The sequence below is a fragment of the Pholis gunnellus genome (assembly GCF_910591455.1).
Source record: "Pholis gunnellus genome assembly, chromosome: 5".
NCBI lineage: Eukaryota > Metazoa > Chordata > Actinopteri > Perciformes > Pholidae > Pholis > Pholis gunnellus.
Genome location: NC_136531.1, coordinates 11,997,895 through 12,017,280, shown reverse-complemented (window position 1 = coordinate 12,017,280; position 19,386 = coordinate 11,997,895). Strand labels below are relative to the sequence as shown.

Genomic DNA, 19,386 nt, shown 5'->3' with positions numbered 1-19,386 from the left:
ATTAGCTTCCCAGGGGCTTATAATGGCTATAATGAGATTATGATATGGCAGCTATTTCTGTACTCTGCTGCCCTGTCATATCATTTAGAAAAATAACAAAATAACAATTCTAATCTGAACCACTCATCTGGAAGTATTTCTTCCACCACAGGCATTGTAGCGTGTTTTCCTTTTCAGTATCCTGTAATCAAACTAGCTGATAGCCACCGCTGCACCTCTTTAAGTTCCACTTAATGAGAACAAGTCAAATTGGCCCATCTATGGCACTACAGCAGAAGGAGCACAACTTATCCTAATGAGGATCTAGCTACCCATTATCTCCTGGTAACCCGACCAACATGTTACCACTATTATCAACTCCCACCCCTGGGCTCACACATACACACACACACACACTTTCTCACCCTCTCGTTATCAGCGTGCCTTCCCCATTAAGCTGGCTGCAGACAGTGTAACCGCATTGGACAGTAATTGCACCTCTCCCTCCTGCGTAATTGAATTGACAATGAACCAGAATTGATGTCATTTAACAGATTGATCCTGAAAGATCCCCCCCCCCCCCCCCCCACACACACACACACACACACACACACACACACACACCTGTCGTCTATGTTTCTTCCCTCTGATTCATTCCTTGGATTTGCCATGTTATTGCCTATGAATTACCAGACCAATCACATCCCCCTTCGGTTTCAGTGTCTCCTTGCTATTGCCATTTGTATTGCATTAGTTTCAAAGGAGGAACAGAGACATGGGGATAAAAAAACTGAATTAATTTATGATACTAAGTGAATGCAGTTTTGTTAAGTCTGTACTTTCCACTGTTGCTAGAAATAAAAGCTTTGGAAATGCATTCACATAATGCTAAAAAAATAGCATAAAAAACATAGACAACTATCTGGATTAAAACATTAATGAAGCATAAGGTAAAATGTATTGTTACCCAGCAGTGCTCAAAAAACATTGCATGATACACCTCTTTATTCAATGTCATTGAAATAATACTTAAATCTGGGGTCGGCAACATTGGAGAAGCTGCTGAGAGGAAGCAAGATTTTGAAAATGTCCAACTGAAAAACACAGCCCAGTGTTGCCAACTCTTTTCCAATCACAATATCCAGTAACACTAAACCACTGTTGTTTAATGTAGTCTCTAAATAAAGCCAGAAATTAATCAAGTTGGCAAGACTGACGGCCCATCATTGAAACCTCCATCCAAAGCCACTCCCCCTAAAATGTAATTTATCCAATCTTTGCAATTAAGAGGAGTAAAATGATTGGACAGGATTTCCCAGTCTTGTGACAGCCATAGATACTGGACTTTTGATGTATTAATTGCTTTCAGGATGTGAGGATTGGAGCCCCAGCTCTTATTTTACAATCTAAATTGAAATGGAAAACCAACAAACCTGAAACCAAGTGCTGCAATTGTCTGAGCATTATTCAGCTTGCACAGACACTACTGTATGTCTTATTCCACCATTACAGGGTCAGAAATGCAGTGAAGTAAATTGTGCTGCAGTGCACCACTGAATTGCACAACTTACTTTGGGAGGGCCTGAGAGAGCGAGCACACTCAGGGCCCTCAGCCGTTCTACCAGCATGCACTGTCCACCAACTGACTTCTGAGTGGGCATGAATAACTCCACTGCTACTGCCTCCATTACCCCACACGCTAGATGCTTATTTTCAGGCAACCTCCTCTATCTTCCTCTCCCCAACTGCGAGTGAATGCGTGCACACTGGGGGGTAGAAAATAATGGATGGGGACCGTTGGGAACATTGTCTGCAAAAACACCACAGGGACTTGTGTTTACCCGAAAAAAAAAACCTAACATGCACATTCCATTATGTGGCAGTCAAAAACTAAGCAATCAACGTTTCTGTATGGTAGACAATTGAATCAGCAGCCCACTGTGTTGTCAAGCTTTTAACGGCTGTGAATTTGAGAGCTGAATTGCGTGCACACCTAGATGGGACTGGAGGAAAGTCAAATCGTTCCCCAGATAAACACCGTAGACACATAAATACATGTGTCTCACTTTGTCTCTCTCACTTTGTTTCTCACACAACCTTTCATGCACTCCCATATCAAAGGCCTCAGTCTTGACCGATCCGGCCTGAATATGACGCATTGACTAACCTATGATTCATTGTGGACTTCCATGTATCTACCGTTTGTGATGGGGGATTCATGCGTAGTGTTTTTAATTGAGTGTTTTGCAGTAAACTCAAAATGAGCAATACTTTATTCATTGTGTTTTGAAGGAGTTTTGACATATGAGACCGGACGAGTATTTACAGGATAAGGGAAGTGTATTTTTAGTAATAGTAGCATCCTTGACTTACTGTAACTGTCAAAAGCACTGCTTTGATCCTAAAGATAGAGCATTACACAGAGGGCTCTAGTGCATATAACAAAATTAACTTTAAAATACTGCTCTGTTTTCAATAAGTGCTAAAAAAAAACAGGTGATTTTGTTTGTTTCCCTTTAGACGGAAATCACTGTGCCGTTTTAATCTTCTTAACTCAGATTAAAGAGTTAAGAGTTTTGAGAAATAAAACAGCAGGGATTTCTAATTCCAGAAAATAAAAAACACACCAGTTTAGTTTAGCAGTGTGTCTATCCATGATATGAATACTCCATCTCTCTATTATTGTATTACATTCTATATTATTGCCTTTTATGCACCTTTTACTTCTTTAATTATGTATACCTCAAATGGAAAGCACTTTGGGAGAACTCCTGTTGTTTTGAAATGTGCTATATTAATAAATTGTCTTGACTTGACTTGAATTACGAAAGGAGTTGTCTGTGTCATTGACAGCGTGGCCATTTTCTCGTTCTCTCAGTTGAAGTAAGGTTCATGTTTACACATACAATCATGTGGATACTCTTGTCCTCAAAAATGTTCAAGCTAAGCCCCTTTTTAGATTTGGCGGAGAGCATCTTTAATCCTATGCGTCCCTCTGGTGCTTTAATGACACATTAGGCTCGTTAAGCAGCACAATGAGTAATGTTATCTCGTTCTCTGCTTTGGCATTGAATAGCTTGTCTGTGCATGTGCTGGTATGATTCCGTGGCTCATAATGAAGGGCAACTGAATGCTATCCTCATTTGCTCCCCTCATCCTGTCAATCAACAAGACAATGTGTGTATGTTTCAGAATACAACTTGCAAATGTAATAAAACCACATGTACACAGTAGTCGGGTTAGGGTTAGTTGAGGTTTTCCTTTGTTGAATATGGGATTGAGTATCAAACATATTGTTCACATTATGATTAAACAGTTTTCTTCCTTTCAGTTTGGTGCATTGCTCCACAGAAAAATGACTGCATTATGTGATTGCTATTAGAATATGGGGTTGACTAACTGTAGTATGAGTGAGGAGACAAATGACTCCTTCCTAATGTTTAACATCCTTATGAAAGAAAACTTGTGCTATATGAGCCTTGGCCAAGGGCAAGCCTGCAATACATTAGCCAGTAAAGGAAATGATATATGATTTTATGGCTACGGGCTCTTTTCATTGAGCAGCACTTTCACATCAGTGACCTTGCACGCATGTGATTTCCCCACAGCGCGTACCCACAGTGTAACGCATGCTCAACTTGGAGTGTGACAAATCAAGAATTAAGAAAATGCGAAAAGATTGCGGCTGTTTGTCCTCAAGTTGGCGTCTCCTTGAATGTCAAGTGTTGTGTAAGACAAAAGAAGAGGAAGTGGGTTTGGACCTCACTTATAGCCTACGACGTCCTGAGCCAAATAGAACCTCAAAGAAAGAGCTCAGGTCGTCAATATCACCGGGTTATAGGAGAACTAATGTTGAAACAATAATGTTACAACCTGATAGTGACCAAGGCGTTGAAAGTGACAATCAGTGTTAACCTTTAAGGGTGAGTTAGCGATGAGGTGGTCTTTGGGATTTGATGGGGTCTCATTTAGTTCTTTGTGGCACATAGATATGAGGCACTCTGTTCCACTCAATTATCAAGAGGGCAGGACAATAGTGCAGCAGCACAGAGATAAGCAACCACATTGTGTGTGTCATTAAACAGGATAACAACTAAAGAGCCCCTCTACGTAAAGCCCTGTTGCACTGTGGTCAGTTTGTCTCATTTGAGGACTCAACAGGCATGGATGAATGAGAACACATGTCGGCAGTTTTGTGGGGTTTTTTTATGCAAAGGCTGATGAGCATTTTGGTCATTTCGCATTCATGTTATGCTGGGCAGAACGGTCAGATGGTTGCCTGGCAACGACACAACATGTTTATGCTGCCAATGCTGTGACAGAAGATCACTGTGTCTTACAATCTGTTGATCATCCTGCTACCCATTTTTTTGTTTCTCTGCAAAAAGCCACAACATCCTTCTAGAACAATTGAATTTGCACATTTGATTGTCAAAGGAAGTACAACATTTGCACACAACACGAATGACATCATCAAGAAACGACCTCCTCTTTTCAAAAAAAGGATACATTTTTATATTTATACAGAGCTACGGTTTCAAAGGAGAGATGAGCTACACCTTTTCATTTGTCAGTTGTCAATATAAAAGGGGACAAACATGAATTATTGTTTATAGATCTTTAACTGTGGTGGTACTTGACTCAATGCAACAGCTGATTAAGAGGGCCCGAGGGAGGGTTTATCAGCAAAGCCAGCTCTCCCAACTCGTCAAATACTGATGATTGGTCAGTGCCCCTTGGCTATCCTTCATGTACGCACTAATGTTGGCAGAACTGGTTTCAGGTACTGTGCACTTTTTAAATTAAATGAACTGAAAACTGCCCTCAAACTACAGTCTTACATTCCCCTTGGAGATTTTAAAGCTTCATTATCTGATGCTTTTTATGATTCTCTTAAATATTTTTAATTCCTTTTTTTATGTAATTGCATTTCGTCTGTTTTGCTAATTGTGTCCTTGTGAATTTAGTTTCCTGGAAAGAAATAGTTTAATCTCAATGAGCCTGATTAAATAAAGATTGAATAAGTAAAAATGAACTCCAATGTTAACCCACCCATGTCATTATTAGACAATCGGAGCAACTGGCATGGTGTAAAGAGTGAGATAGTCCACACTGGACGGGCGGGTCAATCAGACACAGGACCTTTGTCCAGGAGAATGCGAAAGGTAAACATTGACAAGTTCTGACGACAGTCGTTAGCGTTGTTCGTCACATGAGACACCAAGTCTCTAGTCACGTGACTCGTTTTTTCACTCCCCAGTCAAATGAATCGTTAGTCAAGTTAACATCAACCACGCTCTTTTCCTAAACCTTACTTAAGTGGTTTTGTTGTCTAAACCTAAATTCTTGTGAAGACGGAAGTTTATTTTGTAACAACTGGAAACTGACATGTTGTCTATGCCACGTCCAACGCTGACGCTCGAGGAGCTTCTAGAGTGTTATAGTTTGAAGCTTAAGGCCACTGACCAAGCGAACGCTTTTGACGAGTTTGGAGTGAGAGTGTGATGGCATAACAGTAAATGTAGCACATTCTTCACTTCTCAGATATACTGCAGTCTTTAGCTGTGTCACAATTCTCCGTTCTAATATCCCCGTTGTTGTCCATTAATTTTACTTTTACTTTGTATTACTTTACTGAGATGAAAGGGTTTGATCCCCACAAAACACAAACTAAATATATGATTTTAACATTTTGAGTTTTTGCAAAGAAATTAGCAAACAACTGTCATCACGCCATGTTTTGCAAATATCTGTTTAATAAATTAGTGACAGAACTTTTGATTTATCTTGGTTTATTCATATACAGTACTTTCAGTACTGCACAACTATCCACTGCCTGAGACACACACATCTCGAGAGGGATCAGCGTAGCGGATCATTTCTATGGGTCCTGGAGCAGAAATCGTTCAGTCCAAAACACTGACAGCATCTTTCTAACATTCAGGCCAAGCTGCCGTCCCAGTTTAGATGGTAAAAGTGGAGATGTAATAATTGGAGTAGCACAAATCACTCTGCTCTTCCCCATGTTTTTTGGAGCGAAAACAATAGAGCTTGTAAGTGGAAATGGGGCACCCAGGTGGCATAGTGGAAAGTGAAGCCTCTTCCTCAACCATGATTGGCTATATTTCTGTATGAAAGACAGCATGAGATCCTGTCCTAGTAGTGGCGTCAGTGACTCCTACTGGTTAGATGGGATGAGTGGCAAAGGGGGAGATGGGGAATCTGGAAAAGCCTGAAGCTCCGTGCCGCTCCTCCATTGGAACTCCCCCCCTGTCAGGTGATAGAAAGCAGTTGGTGACTCTGTGTGTGTGTGTCAGGTGAAGCATGTGGTAGTCTACCCTCCTAAAGTCACTAGTAGGAGTTGGCAATGACAGGAAGTGCTGCACACTGGGGAATTGGCGGCAATTAAATTGATACTTGCCAGAAAGGCTAGTTGCTAGGTAACATAGCAAACTGTTTGAGTCATGTTGTCACTGGCTCGGGGCTAATTGTGGAACACTTGTAATGTACACTCGTGTTCTGTGACACAGTGTGTTTTCATCTTCACTGCAACAAGAAAATGTACTCTGGAGAATGCGGTGCAATGTTGGGCACCAAGATGAGATTGTCATTGCATGTACTATAACTGTGCTAACATGGTATTTCTGTTTCCTTTTGCAGACTGGCAGGAAAGAGAAAGGTGACCCGTTGAACTCAGCCATTGATAAGATGACCAAAAAGACCAGGGACCTGCGCAGACAGGTGAGTGCATGTTTCAGCCTGCATCTTCATCTCCCTTTGAAACACTGTATCTACCTTATCTGAAATGAAGTCTCTTTAAAGGTTATGGCTGATGGTATTCCATTCTATTTTCTTTTTTTTATGTTATCAAATGTTATGTAAAGACCAAAACCAACTGTGTTTTTGTCCATCCCTCAATACTGTACTTTGACTCAGCTATTTAACTATATATATATATATATATATATATACAGTATATATAGAGTTTAGAATGTTACTCAAACAAGAGTGAGTACTGTTGTTGGGGACTATTTTCAGCGGCAGATCCTGTGCTCCAATGGATACTTAGAGCAGAAGGAAAGTATCAAATAAAAGCTACATTGCCCACTTTCATCTTATTTAGGAAACATGTCCCGCAGTGGAATACTGTCACCGACTGATGGGTTTTTTTGCACAATAATTACAATACAATATATTTTCATCATTTGACAATAACAACAAAATATCACTAAACGTATTCTTGAATGACCTCAGAGTCACTGTTCACAATCAGTTTACATACTGTAGACAGACATCAAGGCAACATTTACACACAGGACCACAGCGTGTGCTGCCCAAGCTTGATATTCTAATTCTTATGCAGGGTCACAGGAGTTTAGTGGGACTATGCTTGAAGTGTTTCTGGACTGGTCACCAGGTTAACAAACAGACGAACACATGTGACTACTGCAAGGAATTCCTTCAGAGCATGCAAGGGAAAGGCAAACATTAAGACATCATACAACCGCCATACAGGCAGGAGCAGTACTAAGACTCATAATCAGAACACTTTTGCTGGGAGACAACCATTTGAATTGTTAATATCCAGTAAGACCATGTAAAAGAACAGTGCTTAAATTGCTTTTGCCTTTTTCATTTGCACTTTGAACCGTATTACAAGCTTCCTTTTTATTTGTAAGTAGCTAGACACGGTGAACTAAGTATTCTGTACAAAAATGTTAGTGAACAATCAATTGTATATCAGGAATTCAGTGATATTGATCCCTGCTCCACTTTTGACTCTCAAACTCAGAAGTGTTCCTTCAGGAATATCAGTGAAATTACCTTCTAAATTACTCTCCAATGGTGATGAATAAGTAGATGATTCATGCTGTTATATGAGCTCAAAAGCAACATTGATTTATTTGTCATTGTCACCGAGGACAAGTTTAATATGGCTTTCACTTGTTGGACGTTGCAGGGTATGAAAAAAAAAAAATGATGACACCATGCTTGAAAAAAAAGACACTTAATGAGCAAACATGAGTGTCTGTTGATGTAATACAATCAGGCAAGCATGCTTCTGAACAACTCCTTCAATTCTAATTAATTCACACTCAAATTCTCATGACATGTGGCACACATCTTTTAGTAGTATTTGAGTAGGCATCTTGCCCCAGAAGAAACAAGCAAACCCATTCATAAACCATCAGGACATCACGTGTGGTCCCTGGATGCAGTTTCACTCCCAAACCCACGCTTTCCTGTCATACAAATGCAGATTTGATTTTGTCGAGAGAGGCACTCAATAGCAACTACCTGTACAGAGCAGCTGCGGTTGTGTCCTCTCTGACCTCTTAAGACCAACGATCCTTCCAGATGGGAAGACTATACGGTGCCTCACCCTCCCCTTTGGGCATTTGGTGGTGCAGCCTGACAGGCTGGCAGGCGGTACTCACTCTGACAGGATGTTCTATTGACTCAGTGTTTGGCTTGACAGAATGGGCGTTCTATTTGAGCTTTGAGTTTAGATGGGAGGGCAAACTTGCTGCACACATGCAGACATTAAATAGAGCTGTGATACTGTAATTATGAGTTAAGCAAGGCAGTGGCTCCGCGTAGAGACACAAGACCATCCTTCGGGGAGGAGCACTGTTGTGTGTTTGAGCATTTCAGTCTTCACCGTCTCCACAGTGAAAAGGAGGGATCAAATATTAGAGCAGACGAGCACAAATGACAGCGTTTGTGAAATGGGAGCAGGTGAGACCGAACAAGCCGCGCGACAACACCGCCAGAGAAATACAGCATTGTTTTTTCTTTCACGCCGTTGTGTTTACAAGACATGCTAAGCTGTCTTTTATCCAGGGAAAATTCAGTAGATGTCAAGCATGCCGTTCCCGCCCCCATTGTGTTTTAGTTATGAATGTAAATTTTAGCAACATGGAGACAATGCAGGGGGAGCATAATCACGCACACATACAAATATTAAATGAATGTTTTGATTACCAGCATGTCACGTTGATTTTCCATTCAAACAAGATAACTAAAGGATGTGCAAGCAAATGTTGAACCAACATTCATGACTCATAATTACATTATGTCCTGCCTCCATCCACTACATCCATTACATGGTTGCGTCTTTATTTCTAATTCCTGACAAGAGGAACAAACCCCCCCGGCTCCTTAAAGGCTTGACCATGCATCTACAAACATCTACACTGTCTGCCTAAAACTAGACTCTCTCTTTTTTTCACCTGGCAACAATACATCAAGACAACAAGCTCTGGTCTGTCTTGCGGTAGCGGCGCGTGATGGCTGCCTCACTGAACTGCTGAATCTCTCAGAATGTCGCAGCCCTGCTGCTGCTGCCAGCCATTATTTCGACACAGTGTTTACCTTACATAATAGTCGGAATGTTTTATTTCATTGAATTATAAATGTAATTCATATTTAGTGTGCATAGAATAAGATGAGTGTGCCCATTTGTAAATAATAATAATAATAATAATACCCAAACTTGGTCTTCGATAAATTTATGGAACCATGCAAGTCACTGTATTTTCACTGTGGCCCAGGCAGCATGCGTTAACAAATTGCTGAGACCTGGAATCTCTAGAAGAGACGCGGTAGACACGCAGCTGGCACACAGCCAACATGCAGCCGCGGTCGCACCTGAGCAGCGCCGCTCACACACATAGTGTGACTGCTCTAAGCTTTTAACATGCGCGGCGAAATGAAAAGCAAGAAGTTCCACGATGCACACACACACGCTGCTCAAGCAGGCAGTGTGGGCCCGGGTGTAAGTCAGCGCCCCTTAAGCCTCACTAGCCTTTCAGCAGCAGGTGACTCTCTGCTTTCCTGCTGTACATCTGGAGCCTGCGGCAGTGGGGCTTCTCTCATAATGACTCTCTGGTCCGGGATGTGGTAATGATCATCTACTAATAATTTCAAAAGTGCACTCAGGAGAGTGCAGATCCCTGCACGTGTGTCTGCAATGGCAACTGCTGTATTGTGCGATTGTATGAAAACAACCCACAATTGGCTAAACCCCCGTCTAGACACCAATGGGCTGTAAGGCATTGTAAAACACTTTGATCTACAGGCATCAAATAAAACTTTACAGCACCTTACAGCTACATCCTACCAGTGTCACCAAGTGCTATAAGTGCATACAGCTGGATATCTTCTTCATTACAAAGAAAATACATATTGTCTTTGTGACTAATGTACAAGTGAGAACATTTGGAAAGCAATTAGGAACCTAAATCTGATACCTGTTATAGCATCATTTTTGTCACAGTCAGATATAAACAGTGTAGGACTGTGTCAGAAAATGAAACCAGTAGCTCCACTCTAGCGACAACCAGTAGCTTCAGAACAGAGCACTCACCTCAATTGCGGTATGCTAATCGACTGAAGAGTGTAACATTTCCTTTGCTGATTTCCTACACCTTAAATCTACAGTATTTACTCAAATCAATCTTGCACAAATACTTATCCTGACAAAATTCAGATTACCCTGACCCTTAAAGAATCACATGCTGGAAAAGAGCCCCCGAACTGCACAGGGTTAAGTATTCTTACCCTTGTTTGTTAAGCATTAACATAACCATTTTTCAGTGTGCCTAGAGATGACTGGTTGAGCCCATAAAGCCCCACTGCAGACAAAGCTCAGGTGCCCATAGAACTGGGGTTATAATGCCTTATCATTGTTTCCACATGGTTTAAAAAATTGCAAAAGCAAATTCAATTCTCAACACAATTCACAACTAAAGTTCAACGAAAGATCAAATGAGCTTTGACCTTGTTTTCTCATTAGAAACTTGACTTGCCAGATGAGGTGTCTTAACAGATCACAGGATTAAAATGTCAAGGCCCTCCAACCCAGGCTTAAACATTAGCAATCCAAATTTGAAGCTGTTCATGTGTCCATTTCCATTTGTATACAGTAGTCCAGATTATACATTACAATATCAGGAATGATTTCTGAAATCCTTTATGCATTTACTTCCCTGTTTCATCACAAAAACACCAATAATAATGTGTCTCTTTGAGATAAGCAAAATCATGTTTTCTTTTTGAACAAATGCTATCTGTTCCTGGAATCAAACCAGATTGTGCTTTCTCCCTTGCTTTAGTCTGTTTTTAAGCATTATCTACTCTTTAAGCATTTTCACACAGTGAGACTGGTCATCGCGTCTAAATTAATGTGCTAAGGCCCTGCTTACTTAATGCAACAGCAGGGTCCTTATTTCACTTCAGAGAAGCTGCCTCTTATGTATTGCAGCTTGTGCATCTGTAATCATGAGACTATCCTGAAAGTCAAACAGTTGCACAGGTATGTGTAGACATTACTTTTGCTTTTAAATGCGTGACTGCAGTTAACACTGCAAGTGCAACCAAAAAGAACACCTTGAGAGTTGTACTTGACAGCAGAAAAAAATAAAAATACAAAAAACAGCATAATTCTGAAGATTTCAATTTCTTTCCTCGCTTTAATTAGCATTCACAAGCTAACCAACCCTACAAAGTGGTTGTAGATGAGCCATGTGTTCTACCCCCTGTCATCCTGTCTGTAATGAATGCATCTGTCAAGTCATCTCTCTGGGCTGTATTTTGACTGACGGCTGATTGCAGGATTCCCTATAGCAAAACTGCCTCACAATTTCTCTTCTTTCTTTCTCTTCCCTCTCTTTCTGCTTTGGGATGTTGAAAGCATTTCCATTGCTGCCATTAGTTTGTTGATTAGTACAGCTGTTTGTAATTGTTGAGGGTTATCATGTTAAGGAGGAACAGCTGCCATGAAACTTATCAGCTGTAACTGTTTGTTTAGACGAACAGTTTTTATATGTGAATCCTTTGGATCTGTTACTACAAATGTCATTAGCTATAGTATTGCAAATCCCCTGTTATCACTGGCACTGGAAAAATACACAGCCATTTCTGGAGCAAGCACATGTTGATAGCTAGTAATAATAATTACTAATAATACAAAAAAATAATTTTGACTGAAGGACTGACTGTTCCAGATACAGCAGACAGCTGATTAGCTGCATACAATGAGTATGCTATTCTCCCTCAGTAGCTGTACAAAAAAACAGCTATAAGCTAAGTAGAGCGATTATTTATATTTACTTTATATACTTTATATACTGTATATTCTCAGGTAGCCAGACATGACTCCAAATGAATGCTAATGTTGCTCTGTATCTACTTGTATAAATAAGCAACTCTTTGCTGACAAGTTTGCTATACAAACTTTATCCGGTGATTGTTTTAACAGTGTAAAATACTGTTAAAGCATCCTAAAAAAAATCAGTTGATACATGTTCAGACATAACGTAACAAACTCGGCAATACTCAGATTTGACATTATAATAAAATGATTGAGGCCAGCTTGCTGAACCAAAACTGCATCACCACAGACTCAGCTTTCTCATACAACCCTGTTGCTACACAGTATGTCTGTTCGGGTAGATTTAGCAAAACCCCAGATTTTATTCAATGACCACATTTGATTTTGTCATCAATTCCCAGCAAATTTGTTTTGCCACGCTGAAGTTTCACAAAGCCACTAAATTAAACCCTCATTAACAGTTCCAGATGTGTATAGTATTTTATAATTATTCAGTAGTTAACGGTTAATAGGGCCTCCTGGAATTTCTTTTAACTCGGGATGTGTTCCATGACAGAAAAAAAGGTTGGGAAACACTTTCCTAAAGGCTTAGTCGCTCAGTAAGAATAAAGCAGCCCTGGAGGTTGAGAAGTGTCTCATTGATAAATCACTACCCAGTGAATGCTCTGCTACCTCTGATGGTGTTAAACAGTCAGATAATCCCTGGTTTATGTCCTGGAGTAAACATGCCTGCCAGGGCTTTGCCTGCCACCACAAACACTGATTTGGTCAGTACATGTTATTACATGTGATTGTGGTCAGTGGAATTGTACAATACGTTACTTACTAAGGTTACTTACAATTTTCTACTACTCGAAAAGTAAATATTTCAATAAGATTATCAGAATCCCATCATTATAAAAATACAAATAAAAACTTCAGTAGATGCAGGTGATCAACAGTCAGCGTGACATATTTAATATCTGCCAGCGCTAGTTCGAGTACAATTATCATTTGTTCACCCCTTCCTTGTTTCTAAAACTGGAGTCCTCTGGCTAGTGTTTTATTTTACAGGACACATTCAATCGAGGCTCTGAGATGAGCTATCTAATGTGTTTGTCCTTAGACTGTTGATCAGTCACTCCCTCTTCCCCCTTTCATTTCTCCACTCCCCTCTTACTAATCATCTTCCCATGCTCCCTGATAGATATCATATATGAGAGCTATTACTTAATTTTTGATTTGCTCAGGCTGTTTCCCCTCAGCCGTGACTCTTGCCGTTAATGCTGTGATTGCTCTTGACATTTTAATAAGAAACTTTCCTGTGCTGACCCCAAGGTACCCACCACTATGTGCTCTGAATCACAAGTGAAACAGAACTGAAACAGAAGTGCAACTGTAAACATTCAGGAATCCAGCAAAGTGTTTCCAGTCTTTACATGTGCTAAGACTCTATTGAACTTTAAACAAGTCAAGTCTCAATGCATGTGTGTACTCAGTCTTTTTAACCTAATATTATGCATTTGTTTTTGAGTCATTCACTGATTATAGGGGATGTTACAGTGGATGGTGGGGATGGGACAGTTTCCCTCATGCATCTGTTTTTCTGACTGGGCAGGTGTCTCATCCCCCAAAATTAAAATGTTCTCCCCATTAAAAAACAAATGCGTCAAATTAATGCTAATCTCATCTGTGAAGATCACACAGTCCTCCCACTTATCATTAAGCAACACAGATATATGCCTGCCAAGTTGTGTTATGCATATGCATCACCTTTATTATTTCACAGAGCGTCTTGTTAGCCACTTCAGTGTCAGGTGGTAGTGGCTGTTGTTAATGTTAGCTATTCCCCCTCTTTGGATGGCAAGAGTAGAGAGAATGTACAGGGTAAGAGGCATGATGGAGGGTTAAGTGTACACTTTCTCCCATTAAGGAACTAAACTACATCTTTATTCAGTCATGTATTCATTCATTCACTCACAAATAGCCTACCTCCTATTGGCTAATTGATACCAGGTTCACTCAAATCCCTCTAATACTGCTAAACATTTAGGATGCAATGTAACATTACTGATCTCACCGTATGGCACAAGTGTGCAGACAAATTATTCAGTCATCTGAACATTAAAGCCCTTTGATTGAGAACATTGATTGTTGGATCGTCTCATTGCAAAACCATTAATATGTGCATTGAGTATATTTCCACAAGATTGTGCCAAATTCTGCATCGATTTGCTCCCATTCAGCTACAGCAGGGAAAGGTTCGGCACACGTGTTGGGGCAAAGAGGCCTGGCTTGCAAGTGATGCCAATTCATCTTACGTGTTGGGTGGTGTTGTGGTTAGAGCTATGTCGAGGCAAGAGTCAAACACCAATCTCAGAAAGTCATTTATTTATGGAACCCAAGCATGAAACTTCAAGTTTGACTTGAGAAAAAGTGCTTTTTAACAGCGTCTCATTGCACGTGGGCATTGGCACGTTGAAGCCAGAAAGAGCTTTCCACAAATTATTGACATTTCTGGAAAAATAAAATGTATGGCAACAAATTAATCCCAGGATACAATATGAACATCTATAGCAATCCTAAAAAAACCTCTTGAACATTGTTTGTAAAACCTGATTCTTTCGGCGCTTGAATCCATTGTGGCACTGTGTGACTGGGGAGAAAAAGAGCTGCTCGACTAAAGTATAATGAGCAGAGCTTTCGCTATCTATTGGAATTCCAGGTCTATTTCCTTTAAGTGTTAGTGAAATGCTGAGGGAGTGTTAGAAAAGAGACGGTGGGGGTGGAGTATGGAGGGAGGTGAGATCTGAAAGATTGAAGATGGATTTCTGTGGGAGTGGTGTGCGAGCATTAGAATGCTGATGGTGCAGGAGAGACTCTGACTTGGGAAATCACTCGTCTGCATCATTTCACCACTCAAACCAACCGTCAGAATCAGTTTCACTATTGGGCATTCATAAGTATCCTGAGGCCTACTACTCTTTTACACTCATCCTATGCATAATGTAAGCCCTTGTACGTGCCATCGACTAGTGATGTCTCCTTAGAAACAACAATACCAACTTCTACCCGGTAGATGTTCAAAAACAGTTCCAAACTCTGATCAGAGTTTTTTCTTTATATTTTAAATTTACTAAACACAGTCAAACAAAAAATGATGTGGTTGACTAGGCTTCCAGTTATTGGATTCAATCTAATTCATGACTGACGAAGAGATAATCTGCAGCCCTTTAAAAAACATGTTTACAGAGATCAGGATACGTTGAACAAAGAGGAGATCATTGTATGACTCATGTGTGACTTTCATGTGTCAACTGCATCTTTATCCTAAGAATGTATGATGTCGTATGAGTCTGACACTTTCTATCAATTAATTATGAATATGAATGCTCTCCTTTACTGTTTAAATGTATGCGGCCTGATAGGATAAGCCTTCCATTGGCCAGTCACTGTATTCTGGTTCTTTCTCTTCTCATCACCATGGGCCTTATCCTAATGACGGGGTTATTTGACGGTAATACATTTTCCACACGCAAAATGCAGCTCAACAACAACCCTTCCTTTCCTTTATGTACTGCAGTGCGAACATTGGTGAAGTAACCACAGTTAAGGCCTGCAAACAACCCAGAACTTGTTTCCACCCTCCGCAAAATGATAGCGCGTTCTTTCACACCTTTATCCAGTGCTGCAACAGCACTAACATAGTGTGAAGATAGTTCTGGCAATGCAAGATTTTGATCTTCTCTGATTCCCCGCCCTTCCCACCAGGTGACAGGATAGCAAGGTTACTCACTTGCACGAATACAATGTCTGTTCTCTGTGACAAAGATGCAATATTCACAATAAAAAATGTCAAATGTATCAGTCTCTGAGAAAAGCCTGATGTTTTGGTCTTGCAATTGAATCTCAGTACATATCTCATCACATCGGTGATCCAGGATTATAGAGTTATGGATAAAGGAGTGCTTACTGAGAGTGTGGGCTTCAGGTTGTTTACAGCATTTGCAGACCTGTCATGTCCACTAGACTGGCCAAATCTATTCTCTTTCCAGAGGCAATAGTGATGGATTATCTGCCCTTCGAAAGGAAATAATTCCCTATTGTTCTCCTCAACTCTGTGAACTGGCAACGCAGGTTATTTAAGTGCAATCGACAGACTTGCATATGAATTTTTTTGTTCGTTACATTAATTTCCCCTTGTCAGTCACAACTATTGGCCTTCTCTACCATCTCCCTTTCTGCTTAAACATTTTTAATTCAGAAATGTGGTCACAGTGTTTGCTTTACATCTAATTATAGAAGATGGCTTGGAAAAGTCAAACACAATTCTGTCATCCGTGTTTGATTAACATTAAACACGTTTCACGTTAATGCCATCATTTGAATGTTTGGAGAAGTGATAACTGAGCTGGCCGTAAGAGATTTGTGTGTGGTGTGCATACAATTTATCCTTTTTTAGTTTGTATAGACCTTGATTGTGTAACTGACTTAAAGTAACACAGCCTTTTTTTTGTAGTGAAGAGAATTGGAACAAATCCATTAATGATGGAAGATTTCAGACTCTAAGTCGTCTCACAACAAATGAATGGTGATGATATATTTGCGGGACTGCACCTTTTGTCCCTATAGTTTATCCCTGTCTGTCTTAGTACTGGTCTCATATGACTAACTCCTTCTTTGTGTAAGATAAAGGGCTTGTTGTCTGTTCTGCTTTCTATACTGTTCCCTCTGGCATCTCATCAGATATCCCAGTGAGGGCCATCAGGGTCCATTTACTGTCTTATAAAACAACTAGTCCCCTGCCAGTGTGGTTCAAAACGATTCCATAAACAAAGATATAAGTCGCAAAGTCTGCCCTAGTAAAAGGCGTTATGAGAAAAATGACACCTTACAAGCAATTTACACTCCTGTCCGTTGAGAGTTCTGCTGCTCTGGTTCGCTCTCCCTTCTTCTGTCCTTTCACCCCATTATGTTACTTCATCATATTCAGCACAAAGCTAATGATATGTAATCATTGCCGAATGTAATACAATGAAGTTATCTGCAATCATATTAATTGTGTGACCTCTTCCCCATCTTTCTCCTTCTGTATTCCAGTTGAGAAAGGCAGTGATGGACCACATCTCAGACTCTTTCCTGGAGACCAACGTCCCTCTGTTGGTGCTCATTGAAGCGGCAAAGAGTGGAAATGAGAAGGAGGTCAAGGAGTACGCTCAGGTGTTCCGTGAACATGCTAACAAGCTGGTGGAGGTCAGTCATGAATTATACAGGGGGGCACATGCTTATACCCACACATATATTTATACAGTATATATAGGTGAGAATGTAAAGAGTTATGTGCATGTTGTGTGTGAATATATGAGCAATGCAGGTCAGGTTACCATAATGGTGCCTTAAGATTCAAACCAGCGCTTTGTTCTAACTGAGAAATACAAACCTTCCTCATTAGGTAAGAAGAGAGATAATGCAGCCTAGAAATATAAATTGTACACACACAAACACACACACACACACACACACACAAACACACACACGTTCTTCTTCTAGAATTCTGCACTCATCTTGTATGGACATTCTTGCTTTCACTGATTTAATGCCATACAGGTTTTGTCCCAGACAGTGAGGAAAATGTTATTAAATTATTTACAATAAGGTAACTTAGCAGAATGGAGGTACATCTTGCTCCTAAACATGCTCGTCTTCTTGTGCAGACATTTGTGGCTGAAATCAAACTGAAAACCACAACTTAAAGCTTCAACCATCATTTACTTTAATTTTAGTAATGGAATACTCGTTGTGCAGCTTCGCATGCAGAGCTCAGCCGCTTTGAGTAATGTTGCTGCTTGCAGCTGCAAAATATACCTGTGTGCTTTTCTCTCCGCCTCTGTTTCATTATGGTGATGGAAATAGCCAATGACAGCTCAACCTTACAAATCTAATTGAGACAGTCTTGAATTTTTGACATGCTGATTCAATTACCTACGTTGTTGTTTGAATTAACCATTTTAACGAATGTTTTTGTGCACCTTAGGTGCATCTGATTAGATATTGAGAATTTCTTCTCAAATTGTAAAACGCTTGTGCTCCTCTTTATGTAACCACTCTATCTGATTATGTCTCCATGTTTTTCTTCACATTGCTCAAAAACTTGAACCCGTCATTAAATTAAGCCAATGCGGAAGTGGTTTAAACCTGCATTCTTTCTAACCAATGGGTGACTTCGTGGTGGATCTTCTTCTTTTATACATTCTACGGGTGATTGGGAGGAACATAGTAGATCCAAACCTGAGAAGTGTTTTGTTGTTGGAGAAAAAGTCCTGTGATAAATGCCTATGTCCTTCACTGGGTGCTGCCTTTTGTTCTCGTGGCCCTTTCAAAGGAGCCTTTAGAGAGCTTTATGTGGGCCTCTCTTTGCATACTGTCACTTAAAACAGCACCGCTGCTTCCTTTGACATCAGCTAGAGAGTGAGTGATTTGTGTGCCCTTTTGGTCTGCCCAAGCTGTTTACTGATGAGGGAGGATCTGCTTGATGCTACACTCAAAATCTGTCCTTTGCATCGACAATGTTAAAACTTTGTTTAGTCCAAGGACATGTTAGGCAAATACATTCTATGTTTCTGACAAAAGAGGAGGGGAGTAGATGTCGCATTACTTTTTACCTGTGCATTCATTTCTGTTTGATATGAAAAGAATTAGGCAACAGTTAGGTACACAGCAGTTGTTGATTGTATGCCAGAGCGTAAGCCACGGTCCAGAGACCAATGTGAAAAATATTAATGATGAGTTAGAGTGGAAGAAATAAAAGTATCAATATTGTATAGATTATGAATTAAATAATACTATACTGGTTAAAATGACAAATTGCTGGCAGTAGGTCACATCAGCTGTAAAATGTAAACCTACATTCCAGTTGTGACTTGCTGGCCAGTTTGTGTGCTTTCTGTTGAACAGTGGCTGTACGATTGTGTGGTACTAATTTCACATTATCTTATTATAGTCATTGCATTTTAATATTTTAGAAGGTAAGGTTTAAGGGGTATCTGTCATATACAAAAATGGTGCATGAATAGCGACCTTTTTCCGAAAGTATTGCTGGTTCTGTGGCGTGCCAAATGAGTGGCGTCAATTATGCGTTCAGTGCGTTAAAGCATAAAGTGTAAGTATAAATTGTCTACCGACTGCAATACAATTGATATGGCAATAATTAGAACGTCATTTTGGTATTGCAAAACCACACGTCACACATAAATAATTCAATTATTTTAATACAAAGAAAAGTAAAGGACCTTCTGGAATTACTGTGACTAGTC

The 19,386-nt window shown here is 40.1% G+C and overlaps 1 protein-coding gene across 1 annotated transcript in view; it reads left to right on the top strand.

Annotated features, from left to right (window-relative positions):
* The window catches only part of ctnna2 (catenin (cadherin-associated protein), alpha 2), a 275,903-nt gene that overhangs the window by 187,248 nt on the left and 69,269 nt on the right, over positions 1–19,386 (top strand). The window contains exons 8-9 of the mRNA XM_079160441.1: positions 6,640–6,720; positions 17,174–17,326. Coding sequence (XP_079016567.1) covers positions 6,640–6,720; positions 17,174–17,326 — 234 coding nt within the window. The remainder of the gene's footprint in view (positions 1–6,639; positions 6,721–17,173; positions 17,327–19,386) is intronic.